Source organism: Scleropages formosus, chromosome 17 (assembly GCF_900964775.1).
Source record: "Scleropages formosus chromosome 17, fSclFor1.1, whole genome shotgun sequence".
NCBI classification, from domain to species: Eukaryota; Metazoa; Chordata; class Actinopteri; order Osteoglossiformes; family Osteoglossidae; genus Scleropages; species Scleropages formosus.
In genome coordinates this window covers 308,556-329,024 of record NC_041822.1, presented here as the reverse complement: position 1 = coordinate 329,024, position 20,469 = coordinate 308,556, and the positions used below count along the sequence as shown (strand labels likewise).

Sequence of the window (20,469 nt, the reverse complement as noted above, 5' to 3'; positions counted from 1 at the left end):
GTCTGGGCTCTGATTCACTGCAACCCTGACTGGGATAAGCAGTTTCAGCCAGTCTGTGTGAGAAAGTTTTTAGTCATTCTGTACAATGGTGTTGTTTCCTTATGATGCTTTTGCTGTATTCAGGATGTAAGTTTGTATACACATTTTAAGGCTCAGTTCTTTTGGAATGTAATTTTAAATTAAATTAAAACACATCTTTGGATGTGATCTTTCCAGAAATCATTGTTGCATTAGTGTTTTCCCATTAACACAGATGCACACAATGTTACTTTTTGTTGCTTTTTGGAGTTTAGTTCTACTGTTCATGTATACAAAAAATGTTATATAAGATGCTGGTTTGTTTTAGGGGGCGTGGTGGTGCAGTAGGTTGGACTGGGTCCTGCTTTCCGGTGGGTCTGTGGTTCGAGTCCTGCTTGGGGTGCTTTGTGATGGACTGGCGTCCCATCCTGGGTGTGTCCCCTCCCCCTCCAGCCTTACACCGTGAGTTGCCAGGTTAGGCTCCGGCTCCCCGCGACCCCGTATGGGACAAGCGGTTCAGACAGTGCGTGCGTGCGTGCGTGCGTGCGTGCGTGCGTGCGTGCGTGCGTGTGGTTTGTTTTAGGGAAAAAAAAAATAATAATAATAATAATAAATAAATAAATAAAAACTTCTCTCATCCAGTAATGGTGACATTTACTAGTCTGTTATGTCTTTTTAATTTGCTTTGGGAAGACCACAGCAACAAAGTATGGCAAAAGAGTAAAAAGGGAAGAGAGAGAGAAAAAAATTCTATTTCTACTTTTTTCTGTTAGTGAAAAATATGCTGTCTGGTAAACATCAAATCCTCTAAGTTTGGTACGTTTCCAGATTGTGAAGACTTTTGTATAAATACAAGCTCATCCAGATATCCTGCCTGACAGAGCACAATGGGTATTTTAACAGTGATACGAAAGGCAGAAAACATAATCCCAGCTGCTCAGCATTTGTGCTGTGGAATTTCTCAAGCAATTATTTCTCCCATTAACAAACACAGTAGAATCTCGGAAACATAACATCTTCACCTGTGAGGGATTCATGGTGAGGTTTCTTTCCCAACTGTAATATTGTAATGTTGTTTATTACAGCACAAATACAGCAGGCAGCTGGGAGAAAAGTTTCCTATTTTACCCCGGTTCACTGTGGCCAGGCAAATGTCCACAACCCTGAGAGAAACACATAGGACAAATTTAATGTAACAAAAAAGAAGAAAAAATATGTAAAAGATTAAAAAAAATAATAAAATTAAAAATTAAAGTGTTGGCAAGAAATAATAATCTAAACAATAAAGTATTAAGTAAACAACCCATTTATAGTTAGCAAATGAGAATAATGATCCTTCAGCAGTAAACTCAGGGCATAGAAATGGCAACATGGTAACAATTTTTCTGCATCAGTCTAGCTATCCTTTGGCCATTATAACATGAAAAAAGTTCAGTTCTGTCCTGGCTGTTTCCTCAAATAAAGCTATTATCAATATACTGACTGTTGAACTGTAAAGAAATAAGCCAGAAAGGGTGTCTTTCCTATCTGTTACCAGTGGTACTCTGGTCTCAAACAGCTGCTTTAAATGAACCATCATTTTCAAGTGGCATGTAAACTGTTAGAAATGCCTTATTACAAAATGCAAACTTAATCATACTGCACTTAGAATACTATCAGCAAACCGACAGAACTCACAATGTGCAGATAACTGGCAGAAACTGTGGCAAAATTCTTGATGTTTTTCAGTATTGAATATTATGAATTCTACATAAAAAAACTAACAAAAAAAAATTGCCCACAAATCAGATGGGAAGGCAACAACAACCAATCATGTACTTGGGGTGCTATATAAAGAGGGCACAAAATAAAGTAATCCTTACTGTACATGTTTCACACAGAATTCCACTTCTAAAAATGTGTCTTGCAGAAAACATCACTGAACTGACAACAGATGGGCTACGTTACTGCCCGCTCACCAATAGGATGAAATGAATGAAAAAAGGGCACTTCTTGAAATATGGTTGTTGCATTTTTGTCAACTTTTCAATCAACTGCAAAAAGTGCCATAATCGATTCCTTGTTCCTGTTTTTCTTCATTTTCTTCATGTTTGTTTCTTTAATTGTCTAATCTTTTCAGGAATACCTATTGCAGTCCTCAGTTTCATACAGGTCTGCCAGTCTCCGAAACCTTGGCCCCCAGTCATTGAGGTAATTGTAGTCCTGGTCCCTGTCACTATTGGCAGATCCCAAAGAGCTGAGTGACTCTGCCACTGAGCCATTGCCTTCGTAGGCATAGGTGGCTAGAGAGTCGTAGGGTAGGGCTGTGGGGCTACTGTCATTTTCATATACCTTTTTGTTTATGAAGATTCGGACATCATTGTTTTCGTGTGCTGGGGCAGGTGCCCGACGGACCTGTGGGTAAAGTGCCTCTGGGATGATGTCTCTGCGCAACTTGCACTCCTCCACAGACTGTGGGTTTTGCAGAGTCCCAATGTCGAAGGCCTGTGTGTCCTCCTCACCACCCCCCTCATCATTGTAACTAACAATGTTGTCCCTCACATCTTCTTTGGAGATGATCAGAGGGTCCTTCTTCTTCTGCCTCCATACTGCAGCAAAAAGGACTACTATCACTGGAGAAAAATAGGAGCAATTAGAGTCACTAGATAAAATATGCCATCATACCATAGTAAATACTGTATTATGGCACTAATCCATCATGCACAGTCTTTCCGTGGTTAGCACTGGAATGGACTGGATCCCTAGAACATGATAGAATACACACATTGAATAAATAGTAGGATTATTTATAGGAATATAAGCATACATGCATGTATTCAGTCATGTACATACAGTACTTGGATTTAACAGTATCCACATGTGCCATAATACAATTTGTTTCTACTGGCTTTGGTTTCTATGTCCAGTTGGATTAGGGTTTCAACAATTTCAATTTCATTTTCAATAACTGACCAATTGGTTTCAACCTTTACAGTACACTATTCTTTCTTAGTGTTCTACTTAATATATACACCTTTTCTGAACACATTTTCTGACAGCATAATACCTATAATGATTTCACTTCATCAGACTTGAGCACAACCCATAGGACATCATAGTGATTTTAGGGCAAGCTACACTCACTGAGGAGGATGATGATGCAGAGCAGGATGGCCACCAAGGCACCAGTGCTGAGGCCAGCTGTCTGTATTAGGGCTGTTGTGCTACACAGTTCCACATTGCCATCCTGGTCGCAGGCACACACATGCACCTGAATTGTGCTAGTGCTGCTTTGCACGGGTTGATCACCATCCTTTATCACTACATGAACCTGATAGATGTTCTCATGCAGGCGACTGAAGCCACTGCGACGTGTCAAGATAGCGGCTGTGTTGTCTGTACAAAAATAGAACCCTTAGTACAGTGTGTGTCATATCATAACATATCACCAGGGGTACATGCAATAAGCAATGTAGGCCTAATCATGATGTCAAGTGCAAATCTTTTACATTTATTTATTTATCTGATATTTTTCTCAAAAGCAACTGTTAAATTTCAGCCATTTATGTAGCTGGATAATTTTTACTCCATCAGATTGCTTGCTCAATGAGATTCAAAACACACACACACGCGCGCACGCACGCACTTTCAGAACCGCTTGTTCCATACGGGGAACCAGAGCCTACCCGGTAACACAGGGCGTAAGGCCGGAGGGGGAGGGGACACACCCAGGACAGGACATCAGTCCATCGCAAGGCACCCCAAGCGGGACTCAAACCCCAGACCCACCGGAGAACAGGACTGCGGTCCAACCCACTGCGCCACCGCACCCCCAGATTCAAAATATTTTAAAACAAAACATTACGGATTAATAGGCATTATTGGATTGACACAACAGTGGTGGGTCTCATCAGCAACAACGATGAAACAGCATACACAAGAGAAAGTGAATCAACTGGCTACCTGGTGCAAAACCAATAAGCTCTCCCTGTACTTGTCAACTTCAGAAAGCCTCACGTTGCCCACCCTCCATTTACCATTAATGACACCACTGTGGAGAGAGTGAGCAGCTTGAAGTTCTTCGGAGTGCACATTGTTCAGGATCTCACCTGGTCCTTACATATGTCAGCCCTCACCAAAAGAGCACAGTAGCAAGTCCACTTCTTGTGGCGACCGACGAAGGTAAGCTTCCCCTCACCCATCCTCACTATATTTTACAGAGAAACCATAGACAACAACAACTGCAAGGTCTCTGATCGCAGGCTCCTACAACGGATAGTGAACATTGCAGGAAGGATCATCGGTGCCCCGCTCCCCTCCATACAGGACATACACCACATATGGTGCACACGGAAAGCCCTCATCATCACATCTAAACCCAATCCACTTATATTTATATTATACATTAACCTTTTATTGTGTACATTGTCTGTGTATATTACATATTATATACGTTGTCGCCAGACTCTGGCCTATGTACTGCACTGTCTTGTCTTGTTTCTGCACTCGTCTGGTGTATTGATCTTTTTTACAATATGCACTGTATGTTTTGGCACAGGGGGTGCGGTGGCGCAGTGGGTTGGACCGCGGTCCTACTCTCCGGTGGGTCTGGGGTTCGAGTCCCGCTTGGGGTGCCTTGTGATGGACTGGTGTCCCGTCCTGGGTGCGTCCCCTTCCCCCTCCGGCCTTACGCCCTGTGTTGCCGGGTAGGCTCCGGTTCCCCGTGACCCCGTAAGGGACGAGCGGTTCTGAAGGTGTGTGTGTCTTGGCACAGAGGTCCAAAGAGAAATGGAATTTCCTTCTCCTGTATGAGTAACTCACCGATAGGCGTATTGACAATAAAGTTGACTTTGAGAGCTTTTGGAAAAACTTCACTGGTTGTGACTTTGCATAAAACCTAAATTGCACTACCAATTTGTATGCTTTTAACCTGTGGTGCAAACATGTAACGTTTTTCTAGCAGAACAACGTGCCAGGTAAATGATCACTTCAGTTAACATTCAAAAATATTTCTGCATATAATTTCTGACCTCCAAGATCTTGGACAGTGAAGTTGGATTGGGCAGGTTCCTCAGGAGCCATATTGAAGGTGAACCGGTGGCCACCAACTGGGTCATCCATATCCATGGCACTTACTGTCTGTATTGTCTTAACAAACAGAAATAGAGATATATTAATGGTATAGTTTATACTTCGCTTCAAATTACTTCTTAATCTCTGATAATACACATTTTTTGTTCAGTTGTATGCTCCAGGAATTGAGATTATGAATTTTGCTGATTGGCAATTTCTCATGTTTTTACTGTTACTGGAAAAAAGTTTAGGTGGTATATAGTCAAATGTATTAATTCTTCATAGGATGAAAGGTTGTCAGTTTGGGAAACCTGATTCAACCTTGTTTGCATTATAATGCCCAAAAGCACTCTCCTTCTGTTGATATTGATGAACCCCAGGCACCACGGTGGCACAGTGAATAGTGCTGGTGGTGTGAGAGGATGTGAGTTCAATCTCTGCTCAGTCTTTGTGGAGTTTGCATGTTCTCATTGTGTCTGCATGGGTTTCCTTCCACAGTCCAAAGACCTGCTGTTTCAGGTTCACCCACAGTGTGTGAGTGACAGAGCAATTGTGTTTCACTAATGTATGGCTGAGTGACCCATAGTAAATAATGTATCTAGCATTCTAAGTCACCTTGGTGAATAAGGTGTGGGCTGATAGTAACACTAGATGGAGTTCATTAGAAGTCGCTTTGGAGAAAAGCATCTGCTAAACGAATAAATGTAAAAAGCTCACATCTATGATGTTTTAAAATGGGTCATGGGGCTATGGTAATGTTAGCTACTAATTAACAGACCTAATATTTCACAAAACTGGATTATCTTGTTATACACGTCATTCAAATATTGTTATGCAAGCCTTGCTCTGTAATTTCACTACGTGCAGTTCTGTTATATCAGTTCTCAATTTAATGTTGAACAACTTCCAAAAAATGTGCAAAATCAAAATTTCGTTAACCCCTAGGGATCTTAGGACCTGAATGAAATTCTTTAAAATCTCAAATTTTTAAAGGCAATGCTGGCTCCTTCAATTCCAAGGCAATGGTTCTACAGAACTATTGAACTCTACTACTTCTTGCCCATATTATTAAAACTGTTGCCACAAACTAATATATGGACAATCATCTTTAAACTTTGTCTCATAAGGCACAGAAGCAACACTTTATTTAGAATAATGTAAGAGTATTCATGATACAAAACTTGTTCATGCGATTTAAATAACAGTTAAAATTTCTCCTTTTCAAAGTTTGTACAATTTCTTTCTAAAAGTTAGTTAAAATACCTGCCATGGACATAATGTCACTATGTCAGCAGGGGAAAGCTGCCATTGCACTGCCTTTGAATGAAAAAATTTCCATAAGCTGTTGTGGTGGTTTTTCATGCACAGAAATTGTGGATATAAATCCCAGCTATTTTTCTTATTAACTATTATTCATAGACATTATTCATAACCACTGATGAAGGTGGTTATTAAAACAAGAGGTGGAATTTGAACATGTGTTCTTTGATTGCAACACCGTAGACTGCGTTAAATTAGACACACGGTCTGTAGTTCTGTACCTGTCCAGCCTTTGCATATTCACAGACATATGCCTCGTAGAACGTGTCAAACACTGGGGCGTTGTCATTGACGTCCAGCACCCTGATGTAAACCGGCACACGGCTTGACTGCTGTGTGCCTGCAGCTGAACAACATGAACATGACATTCAGTTTATTCCACCAATGGTACCCTGTCATTAATATGAATTCATGGCTTTCCCAATGCTTTTATTCAAATGGACATTGTTTTCCATTTATACAACAGAATATTCAAAATATTTCACAAGTATCTTTGGTATGCCACGCACCAAAGAAGGGCACTCAGTCTGTATTATTGACCATCAAATGATCAGCTATCCTGCAAACATGTTTTTTATGTTAATTTATATTTATTTTTTAGTCTTTTTTCACAGGGAGTATTCTCTTTATCCAGTAGCTCACATAACATTTTTAACAAGTTCTTTCCAAAGACCAGCTGGTGCGTGTTGTTGCAGGTCAGTTGCCTCAAGTATTACACCTTTAATACAATTTCAACAATGTGTAAATGAAAAACAAGCAGATGGACAAGCAAAAAAAAAAGTGCATATTATTAATAACTATGTAATCAACATAAAGAAAATCCATAGTTGATATTCTTTTTTAAAAAAGTACGAAAAAATAAGCACTTGTGATATGAGACACTATTAACAGGATTTTAAGAGAAGTTCATACAATGATTGACCTAATATTTCAAGCCAGACTTGCTCAGAGAAGAGCTATGGTGAACATTTCTCATTGGAAGTGATCCATGATTCTGAACAGGGGACTGCAAAGTCCTCTGTTGATGATGGGTATTGCTGTTGGAGTGTGAAACTGACAGTTCAGCTGACAGCATGGGTTCTTTTCATGGAAAGGCCATCACTGTCACAGCTTTGCCTTGTGTACAGTGGTATGCAACCTTTACAAAGAAAAATGTGCCAAGGGTAAAAAGAGAAAGACAATTCTTAGCCTTCTGTGTATAATCGAAAGAAAATGTAAAATGAGGTTGTAGAACTAATGGGACTCAACACACACACACACATTTTCAGAACCGTTTGCCCCATACGGGGTCACGGGGAACCGGAGCCTACCCGGTAACACAGGGCATAAGGCCAGAGGGGGAGGGGACACACCCAGAACGGGACGCCAGTCCGTCACAAGGCACCCCAAGCAGGACTTGAACCCCAGACCCACTGGAGAGCAGGACCGTGGTCCAACCCACTGCGCCACCGCACCCCCTCAGGACTCAACGTATTATGGCATTTTTAAAGTGTCATTAAACTGCATTTCTAACTCAAAGGGTAATTATCTTATGATCTCGAGTAAAAGGTCCTTACTCTTTGGCTCAGCTCCCAGCTCTCTGGCAACTACTGATATGTTGTGCCAGGCTGATTCCTCACGATCCAGAAATTTCTGGGTATAGATTGAACCATTTCTTTCGTGGATATTGAAAAGCTGGTCCACATTAGTCCGAGTATCTATTGAATACCTATACACGGAAGCAAAAAAATTAAAATTAGTTACCTCCTTTCTACTGAAAAAGACCTAATTTCAGATGCTGTATCAGTTTTGATGAATTAGAATTGATTTCTGAATATTCCAGAACATAAATTTAAAAAGGGCATCATCATTTTGATTGTACATAAAATTAACTGCTAGAAATTGTAAATTGCACCATCCTTTATAATTTTTAAAAGAACATAAATAAATATACATCATAGCATGCATAAACATTCCCATGGTTATGAACTAGTGAAAAAATGGCATGCAAACCAAAAACTGTAGTTCTTACAAAGCACTGCAAGAAGCTAAATTCCAGAGACAAGTGGAACTTATGGCATTCAAACATATCTAATGATTTGCTTTGTAACTTCTTATAGCTCTTGCTATTTTAACATTCTCAAAGAAACTGCAGTAGACACAGATCTCCAATTCATTAATTATTTAAATTATGAAGAGATGATTACCCTTTTTTGCAAGGTGCATGGCGCTTTCCCACTGGCAACTTCCAATAGAATTTTATCTTAACTTACAAGTTTACATTTCACCCATGTACTCAATTTATAATTTGTAATATTAATCTATTTACCACTTAACACTTTGCACCTACAATATTTTTAACTGAAGTAACAAATGAGCACAGATAAAGCAATTCCTTGTTGTGATGTGAATGTAACACCATAAGATTTTGTTGAGAAGAAGAGAGAGGGTTCCTACCTGACGGGATTGTGAAAGGCATCATGGTCTGTAGCACTGACGAACCCAATAACAATTCTGAGGTCAGCATCCTCCTTCACCTCCATAGTGTAGCTTGAGCGCTCAAATACAGGGGGTTCCTCTACATCCTCCAGATAAATCTTCACTGACGCTGTGTCCTGAAAGGGACTGTTATGGTGGAAGGATGGGTCTGGATATGAGTTCTCCACCTGCACATGCAATGTGTGCTCCTTCTTTTTCTCATAGTCCAGAGGCTGTTGAGAGTAAAGGATAGTGCATACAGTTAGTGGGTTCAAACGTACCTTTTCAGCCAAAATCAATTCAGTTAAAATCACAGTGAGATTGTTATCAATTAATAAGGTTTATCAAGTCAATTTTCGATCACAGTAAAAACAATTTTTAAAGTGAAAAGCAGATGGCTAGAACAGACAATGCAAGACAACACATTATATGCAAGCTTATCCAAGGTTATAAAGAGAATTACTTTTGATGGAATCTGTCTTGTTGCTGATTAGTACATCAGTGTGCCTTTGGTGGTACTTCTATAGCAAGCCTGCTGAACTTCTATTGCAATATAGCGACAGCAACATAGCTATTGTGGTACGACAGATGCATATGAATTAGTTTGTCCTTTTGCCGTATGCCTGTGTTCAAGCACTCTGTGTCACTGTGTGAGAAGAGAGCTCTATAAAACTAAACTGAATTGAATTAAATTGAATTGAACTGATTGAACTGAATTCAATCCAAGGGGGGCACAGTGGCATAGCAGACTTGGCTGGGGTCTGCTCTCTGATGGGTCTGGGGTTAGAGTACTGCTTGGGGTGCCTTGCGGTGGACTGGTGTTCCATCCGGGGTGTGTCCCCTCCCTCTCCCCCTTCAGCCTTGTGCCCTGTGTTGCCAGGTTAGGCTCCAGTTTGCCACAACCCTGCTTAGGACAAGCAGTTGTAGACGCTGTGTGTGTGTGTGAGTGAATTGAAGCCTTTAAACAAATCAAAATGTGGATTTGAATTGACTTACACACATATCATAGCTTATTTTTGTTCTCCTACAACCATTGATTCAAAAAGCTGAATTAATGTGGTGGTGTAAAAAGAAAGAATCCATGAACCCATGTTGCCTGGTATCAATGGTACAGACAGGTAGAGGTGGCGGTGAAATGGTGTGAAGAATGTTCTATTAAGATACATTCAGTTATTAAAACCAATTCAGCATCTTTTGACCTGTCTGTCCTTTGTCCAACTGAGAATTCCAGCAGAATAATTGTCCAGAGTGAGGCAGAACATCCAGAGCGAGGCAGAGCATGGAGTCAAACACCGGTAGCTGAGACGGCGTCTTTGGAAAGAATGGAGTCCCTGTTTGACGTAAGTTCCATCCTGAATGTATCGTCTGACAGCACACCTGTGTGTTGTGTATCATGTAACATGTATTGCTTAGTTGCATCTGCTGACATTATAGAACATTTCATTTGCTCGAAATGCGTGACAAATAATGACTTGGTGCAGAAGGTCCGTGATTTAGAAGAGCACATTAAGAATTTGATTTCTATACAAGAAATGGAGAGTTGGTTGGACTCGGTGTGTCCCAATGCCTCCGTAGTGTCGAATTCGGCATTGACACTTACAGGCGCCAGTACAGCTAATGAGAAGCTGGGTACCCCAGAGCGCTCTCACGGCGACTGGGTTACTGTTCGGAGTAAGACGTTGAATAAAGCAAAGCCTAAGGCACGGGTTTCTGGTTTGGGTTCTCCCATCCAAACCCAAAATAGATATTCGGCTCTAAGCAGTTCACCTAATAATAATAATAATGTGCTAATTTTGGGGGATTCGGCTATCCAAAATGTTAAGGTTCGGGGGCCTGGGAATCGAAGTCTAAAGGTAAAGTGTTTCCCATGTGCACGTGTGTCCGACATGGAGGCTCGTGTCAGCTCTCTGGCCGATAATGCCGTGTCGACTATGATGGTGCATGTTGGTGGTAATGATATTCGTTTTCAACAGTCTGAGGTATTAAAGAGCCGCTTTATTTCTATGTGTAAGGCCAGAAGGAAATGTCGTGATCTAATAGTGTCTGGTCCTTTACCTAGACTCTTCATAGGGGACATAGTGTACAGTAGACTGGTTTCCTTTAACACGTGGTTAGAGACGTGGTGCCACTCTAATCGTGTATCATTTGTTCATAACTGGGATGATTTCTGGGAAAGGCTCAGGTTTTTCACGTGTGATGGTGTACACCTTAACTGGAGGGGTTCGTTTGTTCTGTCCCAGAACTTGGCCTGCAAGTTGCAGGACTGACTCAGCCGTTGGTCATCTCCTAGTAGCTGTGTGTATTGATGGGTCTGTTACTCGTTCTGATATCAGTGGTAATTTCTCATGTGATGGGGTTTCTTGTGCCGTGTTCAGTGTGGGCCTGAAAACTTTAAATAAAAGTGTTAATTGCAGCCAAAAAATACAAACTATTATAAGGCTATGGCATTTAACTAGACTTAGTGATAGGAGCGCGTGCATCAGAAACCTAAAATACATGAAAACAAATGTTCTCAACTTACTACCGAGCCCAAACTGTAATATAAAATGCTGTCTGTTAAATATTAGTTCACTAACAAGTAAAGCTGTCCTAGGAAAGGACTTAATATTAAGTTACAAGTCCGATCTGTTCTTTCTTACCGAAAACCTGGCTCGGTGAGTCCGATACGATTCCGCTAATAGAAGCCGCTCCAGACGGATATGATTATTTCCATAAATCTCGTTCTGTACGTTGTGCAGGTGGAGTCGGCGTTCTTTTCAATAATAGATTACAAATGACACCGAGAAATCGTGATAATATTACCTCATTTGAAGTTCTGCAATTAGATTTCAACTCAAAACCCAATATAATTATATTCCTTATGATCTACCATCCACCTGGACCGTTACGTGTACTCCTCTTTTCTCGAGGAATTTAGCAACTTCATAACCAATTTAGTCATTAATCATGACAAAATAATCCTGATGTGTGATTTCAACATTCATATAGATGTGTCGTCGGATACTCTCGCTAATAGTTTTACGTCTGTCTTAAACTCCGTCCGTTTTATTCAAGTTGTTACCGGTCCTACTCATTCCCATAACCATACGCTCGATCTCGTCATAACCTACGGCGTAGATGTTCATCATGTTAATAGTATTCCTTTAAACGAGGCTATTTCTGATCATCATTTATTAACCTTTGATCTATACCTGCCGGTGCCGTCTGACCACAGTAAGACCAAAATCGTGCGGCATATTGATGAAAATACTGCTAAAATTGTTGATTATATTAGAAGCTCAGATTTTGGAACGATCGTAGATATTGATCAAAAGCCAGGCATTAGATTATAATTCGGTGGTAAAATTCGCCCTAGACTCTGTGGCTCCACAAAGTTAAACTTATTCGAACTGTAAGAAACTCGCAGTGGTTCAACGAATCAACTCGTGCAATAAAGTTAGAATGTCATAAATTAGAGCGTAAATTGCATTCAACTAAGCTAAACGTTTATTATGTAGCCTGGTCCGATTGTCTAAAAAATATAGAAAAAGCACTTTTTCATGCCAGATCCGAATACTACGCAAAGTTAATTGATAAAAATTAAAATTGATAAAAGACCCCTCGCTTCCTGTTTAGTACCATCGCTTACTTAACTGGTAAACACAAAAATAAACACTGTATTTCTGCTGCCATTACTAATGATGAACTTTTGTTGTTTTTCAATAATAAATTAGAGAATATCCGCAAATCCATAGCGCCCTCTAGCTCGGTTTTAGCTAGCATACGTGCTTATGATAATATTAGTTGTCCGCACTATCTCAGTAGCTTCGACGTAATAACTGTAGAGGAAACTACCGTGCTAATTCTTTCTATGAAAGGTACTACCTGTCCTTTAGACCCAATCCCCACTAAATTACTGAAAGCCGCAGTTTCTGTGCTTACAGAACCGATTGTTAATATTGTTAATACGTCGTTACTAAATGGCTGTGCTCCAAAAGCTTTTAAAATTGCCGTTATTAGGCCTAAAGAAATCGGATCTGGATTCAATAACCATGTAATTACAGACCGATCTCCAATCTACCGTTTTTATCCAAATTTCTAGAAAAAAATCATAGCTTCTCAAACTGCAAAATATCTTAATTATCATAAATATATTTGAAAAATTTCAGTCTGGTTTCTGCACTGGTCACAGCACTGAAACGGCGCTCACACGTGTTGTTAATGATATTCTGATTTCTTCTGATGCTGGTCAGATCTCTATTCTTACGTTACTGGACTTGAGTGCTGCATTTGATACTGTAGACCATAGTATCCTACTGAGTAGACTTGGAAACCTGGTTGGACCCGTACCGTACTGAAGTGGTTTGAATCGTATCTAGCTAACCGTGAAAAATTTGTACTGAAATCTGATGACTGCACTCCCTCCATCTCAACTACACAATATGGTGTGCCACAGAGCTCTGTGTTGGGGCCATTACTGTTCTCACTCTATATGTTACCATTGGGTGACATTATTCACAAACACAATGTGAATTTCCATTCGTATGCCGATGACACACAGCTTTATGTATCGTTCAAGCCTGATGATCCATCACACGTTGTGTCGTTAGCTAATTGTTTTACCACTATAAAATTATGGATGAGTAAAATGTTTTTCTCTCTAAATGCCAGTAAAACAGAGGTACTTGTGGTGGGTGGTGATGACAAAAATTTCGACATAATCACGCCAATCTTTACAACAAATGGTATTACCTTCAAGCGTACGGATTGTGTCAAGGATTTGGGTGTCCTGCTGGATGGAAAGCTGTCATTTGTATCGCACGTAAATGCTTTGACTAAGTCTTACTTCCTTCGGTTAAGGAGCATGGCTAAAATACGGCCATTCCTTTGTAGACGGGATTCTGAGAAACTGGTTCATGCTTTTGTTTCCAGCAATGCTTTATTGCCGGGTTGTCCGTACCAGACTGTATCCAGGCTACAGCTGGTACAAAATGCTGCTGCGAGAATTGTTACTAGAACTAGGAAGTTTGACCATATAACACCAGTACTTAAATGGTTGCATTGGCTTCCGGTCGCATTTAGAGTTGATTATAAAATCCCACTTTTGACCTAAAAGGCAGTACATGGCATTGCTCCGTCTTACCTTTGTGAGATCATTAATTTCTATATCCCAGGACGATATCTCCGTTCAATAGATGCAGGTTACCTTAAAGTACCTGTGATCAATAAGGCCAGTAGGAGGTCGCGCCTTTAGTTATAGAGCACCTAAACTGTAGAATAGTCTACCAGTTACTGTTAGAAATGCCCCGTCTGCTTCTGTTTTCAAATCCCGACTAAAGACTTACATGTTCACTCAGGCATTCCACCTCGAAATGTAATTGCACCTGCCTTGGTTGTTTTTTTGCACATTTATAAAAATGCATAATGAATTAACTTAAGTAACAAATTACTAACTCTGTCCTATCTTCTCGTTGAGCACTACCTCGCTACATAAGACCTGAGGAGTCTTATGGTGGCAGACGAATCCCATGCTGACAGAGGATGATGTCCAACTGTCATGACAAATTAGACGTTCCATGCTGAGCTGGAGATCCAAGATGTCATTTAGCAACAATATCATTATTACTTGTTACACTGGCTTACAATTGTTACTTTCTAGAATGCCCAGGAGAGGCGGGCAACCACTGTCCCGTGGACCCCCAGAGGTTTTTTTTCTCCCTCAACCTTCAGTTGGGAGTTTTTGTTCCTTTCCCCAGTGGCCAGTTGGCATACTTATAGCTCTATAAAAGTACTTTATTACGGCAGCCATTAGTCAATTGTCTTCTTTGTTTGTATCTGTTTTTCTTGCCTTATGCCTGTGTTAAAGCGCTCTGTGTCACTGTGTGAGAAGAGCGCTCTATAAAAATAAGTTGAATTGAATTGAATGATGGGTGATGGGGGGCGCGGTGGCGCAGTGGGTTGGACCAGGTCCTGCTCTCCAGTGGGTCTGGGGTTCAAGTCCTGCTTGGGGTGCCTTGCGATGGCTTGGTGTCCCATGCTGGGTGTGTCCCCTCCCCCTCTGGCCTTACGCCTTGTGTGGCCGGGTTAGGCTCCGGTTCCCCGCGACCCCGTATGGGACAAGCGGTTCAGAAAATGTGTGTGTGAATAATGGGCCTTTTTCACAAATTACACCTAGAAATTACGTAGGATGGTTCCTTGGTATCACTTTTGTTTTATTCCACTGGCACACATGATCCCAACTACTGTGCATCTTAAAGATGTGGTGGAACGCAATATTAGAGGAATGAATGTGCCACCAAATAATTTGTGTGAAGCTGTGAAGCCAGCATGGACCAAGAAGTCAGGAAAGTGTCCAGCAGCTTGATGCTGAATTCGTGCTGTTCTGGATCTGCTGGGTCTACTAGCTAAGTATACCTAACAAAGGGGCCAGTGAGTGTAGACAGAATAAAGTTAGTGAGATTTGTTTTTAATCATTTATTATCTACTAATGCAGCATAATTAATAATTAATCCCTATTGGAGTGGGACATAAAGATTGGTGACATGCAAAAAATTAAGGTAAAAAGTCAAGAGAGAAACTCATGTACATATGAAAAAGAAAACATCATAAAAGCTGTAAAAATATCCATTGCTTATTTTCCATGACCAAAACTATGAAGAAACAAAATTATCTCTCTCTTACCTGCTTCACTATGATGACACCTTCCTGGGTGGCTTTGTCAGTTCTGATTTCAAACTGGTCTGGTATATCTCCACCGATGACACTGTAGTCCATCTCAGCATTCTCACCAATATCAATATCAGTGGCTTTGATTCTGCCAATTTCTGACCCTGTCCCTTTCGACTCAGGGATGCTGAACTGATATGTACCTAAATCACACATGTATACTTAATAAGTTCTTATTATTGATTATACATGAAGAACTAGAATATGTGCAATGTATCAGAGCTTTTATTGTGAAATAATAAATGACAGTCTAAGACAAAGGCCCTATTACATTGAACGACTTCTTTATTTCCATTTTGAAAGTTTCAGATGATTAGAAATGTTGCATTTAGTGTTAAAATTCACAGTGTTAACACCTTCAAAACTTTTAATCAGCTGGTAGCAATATTTTCTCCCCATTTTTACTTCCTTATGAGTAGACAAGTGGTAAGATGATTAGAAAAGTGATAAATCAAGTCCTCAATAGGCACAAGATAAGACTGACACCAGGATCTTGATGGGTCATGACCTTTGGCTATCAAAACTTTACCATACCTACCCATGCCACTCTTTCACGATCATTGTTATGGAAAGTAATCAAAATGACTCTCAGAATGATTTCAGAAATCTGTTTCAAGTTACTCCATTTGGAATTGAGTCAAATACATGTAACTCTATTAATGCCCTCACTTTTGATCTTTCTTATATATGTAATTACAGGAAAAGAAAATGAAAACATTGAAAATGGGGAAGGTGAAATACACAAGATGATGATCTAGTGCACTTTATTGTCTTATTATTTGGGTCTTTAAGTGGCATAAGCAAGTCTGTTCATTGTTTACAATATAGAATAAGGATTTTATGGATGTAAAACATAGCAGTACATAACAATCTCTAGCAAAGACTGCTTTGTTTAATATACTTAATTTACTTACATGGAATATGGCTATGAGTTGTCTTGGAATTACTTAAGTGAGTCAATGTAATCAATCTGAAACTTCAAGAATGCTGTTGCAGCTAAATAACAGAATAATCATACAAAATAAATAGTGTTAATATAACTTTATAACTCGCCAAAGCATGACAGTCTAGGAGTCGACTCACTCTGAAGGAATTTCGGAGGATTGTCATTGACATCAAGCAGCGTGATGTTGACTGTGGTGGTCCCAAAAAGGCCCCCGTTCTGGCCCGCCATGTCTTTGGCCTGGATCACTACGTGGTAATGTTCTCGCTTCTCACGGTCCATGTTGGCAAGAGCAGTCTTTATGATACCTGATAGAGTGGATTAGAAGAAGAATCACTCTATTCACTTGGATGGTATTGAACAATGTCTATGTCTATGATAGACTGTATCTGATAGAGATCAGACAGTAAGTGCAAATATTTAAGCTATTCCTTGTGAAGAGAAGTATAGATACAGATAGGCAAATAACATTTTAAATAAATAAGAATTTTTATGCACAATGTTGTTAGGCAAACAAATATGAATCAGCTGAGCTCCTTTGCCCCATAAAATGGTTGCCTTGTCAGACACTTTTATTACTTAAGACTTGAATCAAATGCTGACTGATGAGTCACCATATGTCACTACTCTCTGCATTAAAAATTAATAAATCAACAAAGAAACAAACAAGGAAGATCACAGAAAAGCAGTGTCAGATTTTGCTGAATGCTTGCAACCTCTGGCCCCTGAGTGGAGCATTTTGAGGTTCATACTTGAAAATGGTTCTTTATTATTTCCAAAGCTTTGCTCCATGAGCAGATCACCCAATGAATGACAGAAGATGAGCTGCCTGAATTATTTACAGAAAAAGCAGAGTGGTTAAAATATGCAGACATGTAAGGGCACTTTTCTTGTTGTTTTAACACAGAAATTTAGATGGATGAGGAGATTCCCTTCCAGGACATACATACTAAATATACACACTAACCTGTGTCTGAGTCGACAGAAAAGTAAGGCTGCCCTTGCAGGATACTATAAACCAGCTTGGCGCTGTTTCCATAAGAACTGTCGTCAGCATCTGTGGCAGTCACCTGAGTCACCGAGGTGCCTACAGTGGGACCACAATGTGCCATGACAGGAAAATTTTTAAAAATTACTAGAATCATTGGCAAATTGGACAAAACCTTTACTTAATTTTTTGAGCCACATACCAACAGGTGACATTTCAGGAACACTTGCGGTGTATAATTCTTTTGAAAACTTTGGCTCATTGTCATTAATGTCATGGATTTTGACCATAAATTCTGTCTCTGGCTCTATGCCCAAGCCAGTTGTCCTGTTGACAGCCCTAATACGAAGCAGATAGTCAGCTTTCTCTTCACGGTCCAGTTTCTTGATGGCATGCAGATTGCCCGTGTTTTCTTCTATTGTGAATATGGAGTCTGCTCCTTCACCAGAGAGAATGTACCTCACAGTCCCATCACCTTTGTCCAAGTCAGACTGCAGCTGTGGGGAAAGAAAAGATGCTGTGTTGTGAGAGCAGATAATGTTAAACAACCCTAATTAGTCTATTTTACCCAGGAAAACATTAAAATTACAAGAATAAGGAAGGCATGTATAGTAGCTCAGTTAAGACGTTGAGAAAATGTGTCTTCTCAAACACCCATTCTGCTGTATGCCAGCATTTTCCCATTGATTTTACTGAAAATGCAATTAGACACTTTTTGGAAAAGGCTTGAGCTAAGTTATTTCTTTATTCATGTATTTATATATTTATGTATTACACAAAACTGCTGCACATGTCTTCAATACAACAACTGAAAGCTGAGGGAAGAAAAAAACTGTGCATTTGTGAATAAAAATTAACGTATGAACAAAACTGTTAGAAATTGTTTATAAAACTGTGAAACTGTATATTGGTAGAATTAAAAAACCTTTCAAGTCCAGCAGATATATTCATTCTTGTTTTAAAGCTATATATCATATCTGGGTTCCTCTTACAAACTGGATGTAAAATCCAGTTTTTTGATCCGATCTCAAGCTAAACTGGAAAGTTACAGCTGACTGCAAATCTGTTTGCTTTAAACCTTTACACAGGCACTTAAATACATTATGACAGGGTGAAAACTCTGACAGACTCTGAGTAATGACTAAAAGATTTCCACGGCTGTTTCGATAGCTCAAAAAAGGGGTACAGCATGTGGACATAAAGTGCTCAAACTGTTTAAAAGCTGTCCAGTTTTATCACGCCCCCATTGTCACTTTGACACAATGTCATTAGAAGCATTTTGCTTATTTTATTATTATTATTATTTATTATTTTTATTTTTTATAGAGCGTGCTCTTCTCACGCAGTGACACAAAGCGCTTTAACACAGGCATACAGCAAGAAAAATTGATACAAACAAAGAAGACAGTCAACTAATGGCTACCATAATGAAGAACTTATTATAGAGCTATAAGTATACCTACTGGCCACCGGGGAAGGGAACAAAAACTCCCAACTGAAGGTTGAGGGAGAAAAAACCTCTGGGGGTCCAGTTGAGTTCCAGTTCTTTGTTACTTTCTAGAATCCTGCTTTAATTTGATGCATTTCCCTGATTAAAACCTACTGAGAGGTGGCGCTGTTACCATCTGTGGTTGAAAAGGCCAACCATGTAATGCGTCACATTTCTTCAACATCAAATTACAAGCTCACATTCTACAGCAGTAACAGAGAAAGGCTGCCAAACGTTACTCGGCAAAGCGTGTATGCTTAAAGATTTGGAGAACAGTGCCAAGACTATATTTAACAGTGTAGACATACATACACCATTTGAAACTGCTTGTCCTATAGGGGGTCGCAGGGAGCCAGAGTCTAACCCAGTAACACAAGGCTGGAGGGGGAGGGGACACACCCAGAACTGGACAACAGTCTGTCGCAAGGCACCTCAAGCAGGACTCAAACCCCCAACCCACCAGAGAGCAGGACCCGGTCCAACCCACTGCACCACAGCAGCCCCTAAGCCACAACCACTTACCACTTATTGCTCAGATGTCATATAAAAACACAAGTTAAATGCTGGTAAGAACTGAGTGAATGTGCTGTAAGCTACTAGCTATTATTACCTGGTCACAGTCCTGAAAAATCTATTAAAAATGAAAAAATACCAGTTGTTGAAAGTCACTTTTGATTAAGGCATCAGATACAATGTTTTGTATTGCTGCTAACTGAAGGGATCTATACTATCTCCAGATGCCTTCTGTGTTTTGTGTATCATGAAGTTGTGGGACAATCTATATTATCTACTGTTTTTGCCTTAGCTGACCCTTTTTTTCTGAAGAGAAAAAATGTTTTGTCATATTCACAGCTTTCGTTGGAGAAATAAGCATAGTGCTTTTTTTTTTTTACTCTGGATTACAATGCCAGTCTTCCTTCTCAGCTTGAACTGGAAGACTTCAGGTTTACTGTTCCATAGCTGTAGCCACAATACAACATGGATGTACATTACATATGATACTCCATCAAAATGTCTTTAACAGTAAGTAAAATGGACAAGTCAGCTTTCTACTGGTTTAAGTATACGCCTTTAATACATACTTTGCCAACATACTGTTTTTGAGTTCCAGTGTACTCTTCTTGTAAGAAGAACTGGTTCCACATCCAGCCACGCTTGGATCGCCTCAGGGCTGCTCCAGTTCCTGCTCTGGTTCCTCCTGAGACTTTTGACTCCTCTTCACCAGAACTTCTGAAAAATACCATGCTTCCCCCATGGCATGGCAGCAAAACCCAGATCACGAAAAGCAGGTAAGGTCTTATTGTATCCATTGTTTTAGGCCTTTTACTCTTATCTAACCACACTTTTGTGTTTGGTCAGAGAAATATGGTCTGCCTTCATAGTCCCCTGACTTTGTTTCTGTTTGGTGGTGGGATCCAAGATCACCTGAAATGAAAACATTAGAGAAAACTCCTTTATTATTACACGTGTATGTGATTTTCCAGTTTAATTAAGCTT

The 20,469-nt window shown here is 40.0% G+C and overlaps 1 protein-coding gene across 2 annotated transcripts in view; it reads right to left on the bottom strand.

Moving 5' to 3' along the window:
- Positions 1–612: 612 nt before the first annotated feature.
- The window catches only part of LOC108923313 (cadherin-6-like), a 33,559-nt gene continuing 13,702 nt past the window's right edge, over positions 613–20,469 (bottom strand). The window contains exons 2-12 of one of the 2 annotated variants that reach the window (XM_018733984.2): positions 20,055–20,397; positions 17,686–17,980; positions 17,463–17,582; positions 16,636–16,803; positions 15,508–15,695; positions 8,827–9,080; positions 7,947–8,098; positions 6,612–6,736; positions 5,028–5,145; positions 3,142–3,393; positions 613–2,630 (exon numbers count right to left, since the gene is read on the bottom strand). In XM_018733984.2, the coding sequence (XP_018589500.1) occupies positions 2,134–2,630; positions 3,142–3,393; positions 5,028–5,145; positions 6,612–6,736; positions 7,947–8,098; positions 8,827–9,080; positions 15,508–15,695; positions 16,636–16,803; positions 17,463–17,582; positions 17,686–17,980; positions 20,055–20,282 (2,397 nt within the window). In that variant the 5' untranslated portion in view covers positions 20,283–20,397 and the 3' untranslated portion in view covers positions 613–2,133. Of the gene's footprint in view, positions 2,631–3,141; positions 3,394–5,027; positions 5,146–6,611; positions 6,737–7,435; positions 7,529–7,946; positions 8,099–8,826; positions 9,081–15,507; positions 15,696–16,635; positions 16,804–17,462; positions 17,583–17,685; positions 17,981–20,054; positions 20,398–20,469 lie in introns of those variants that run through there. The other variant, XM_029259559.1, reaches the window with a different exon arrangement.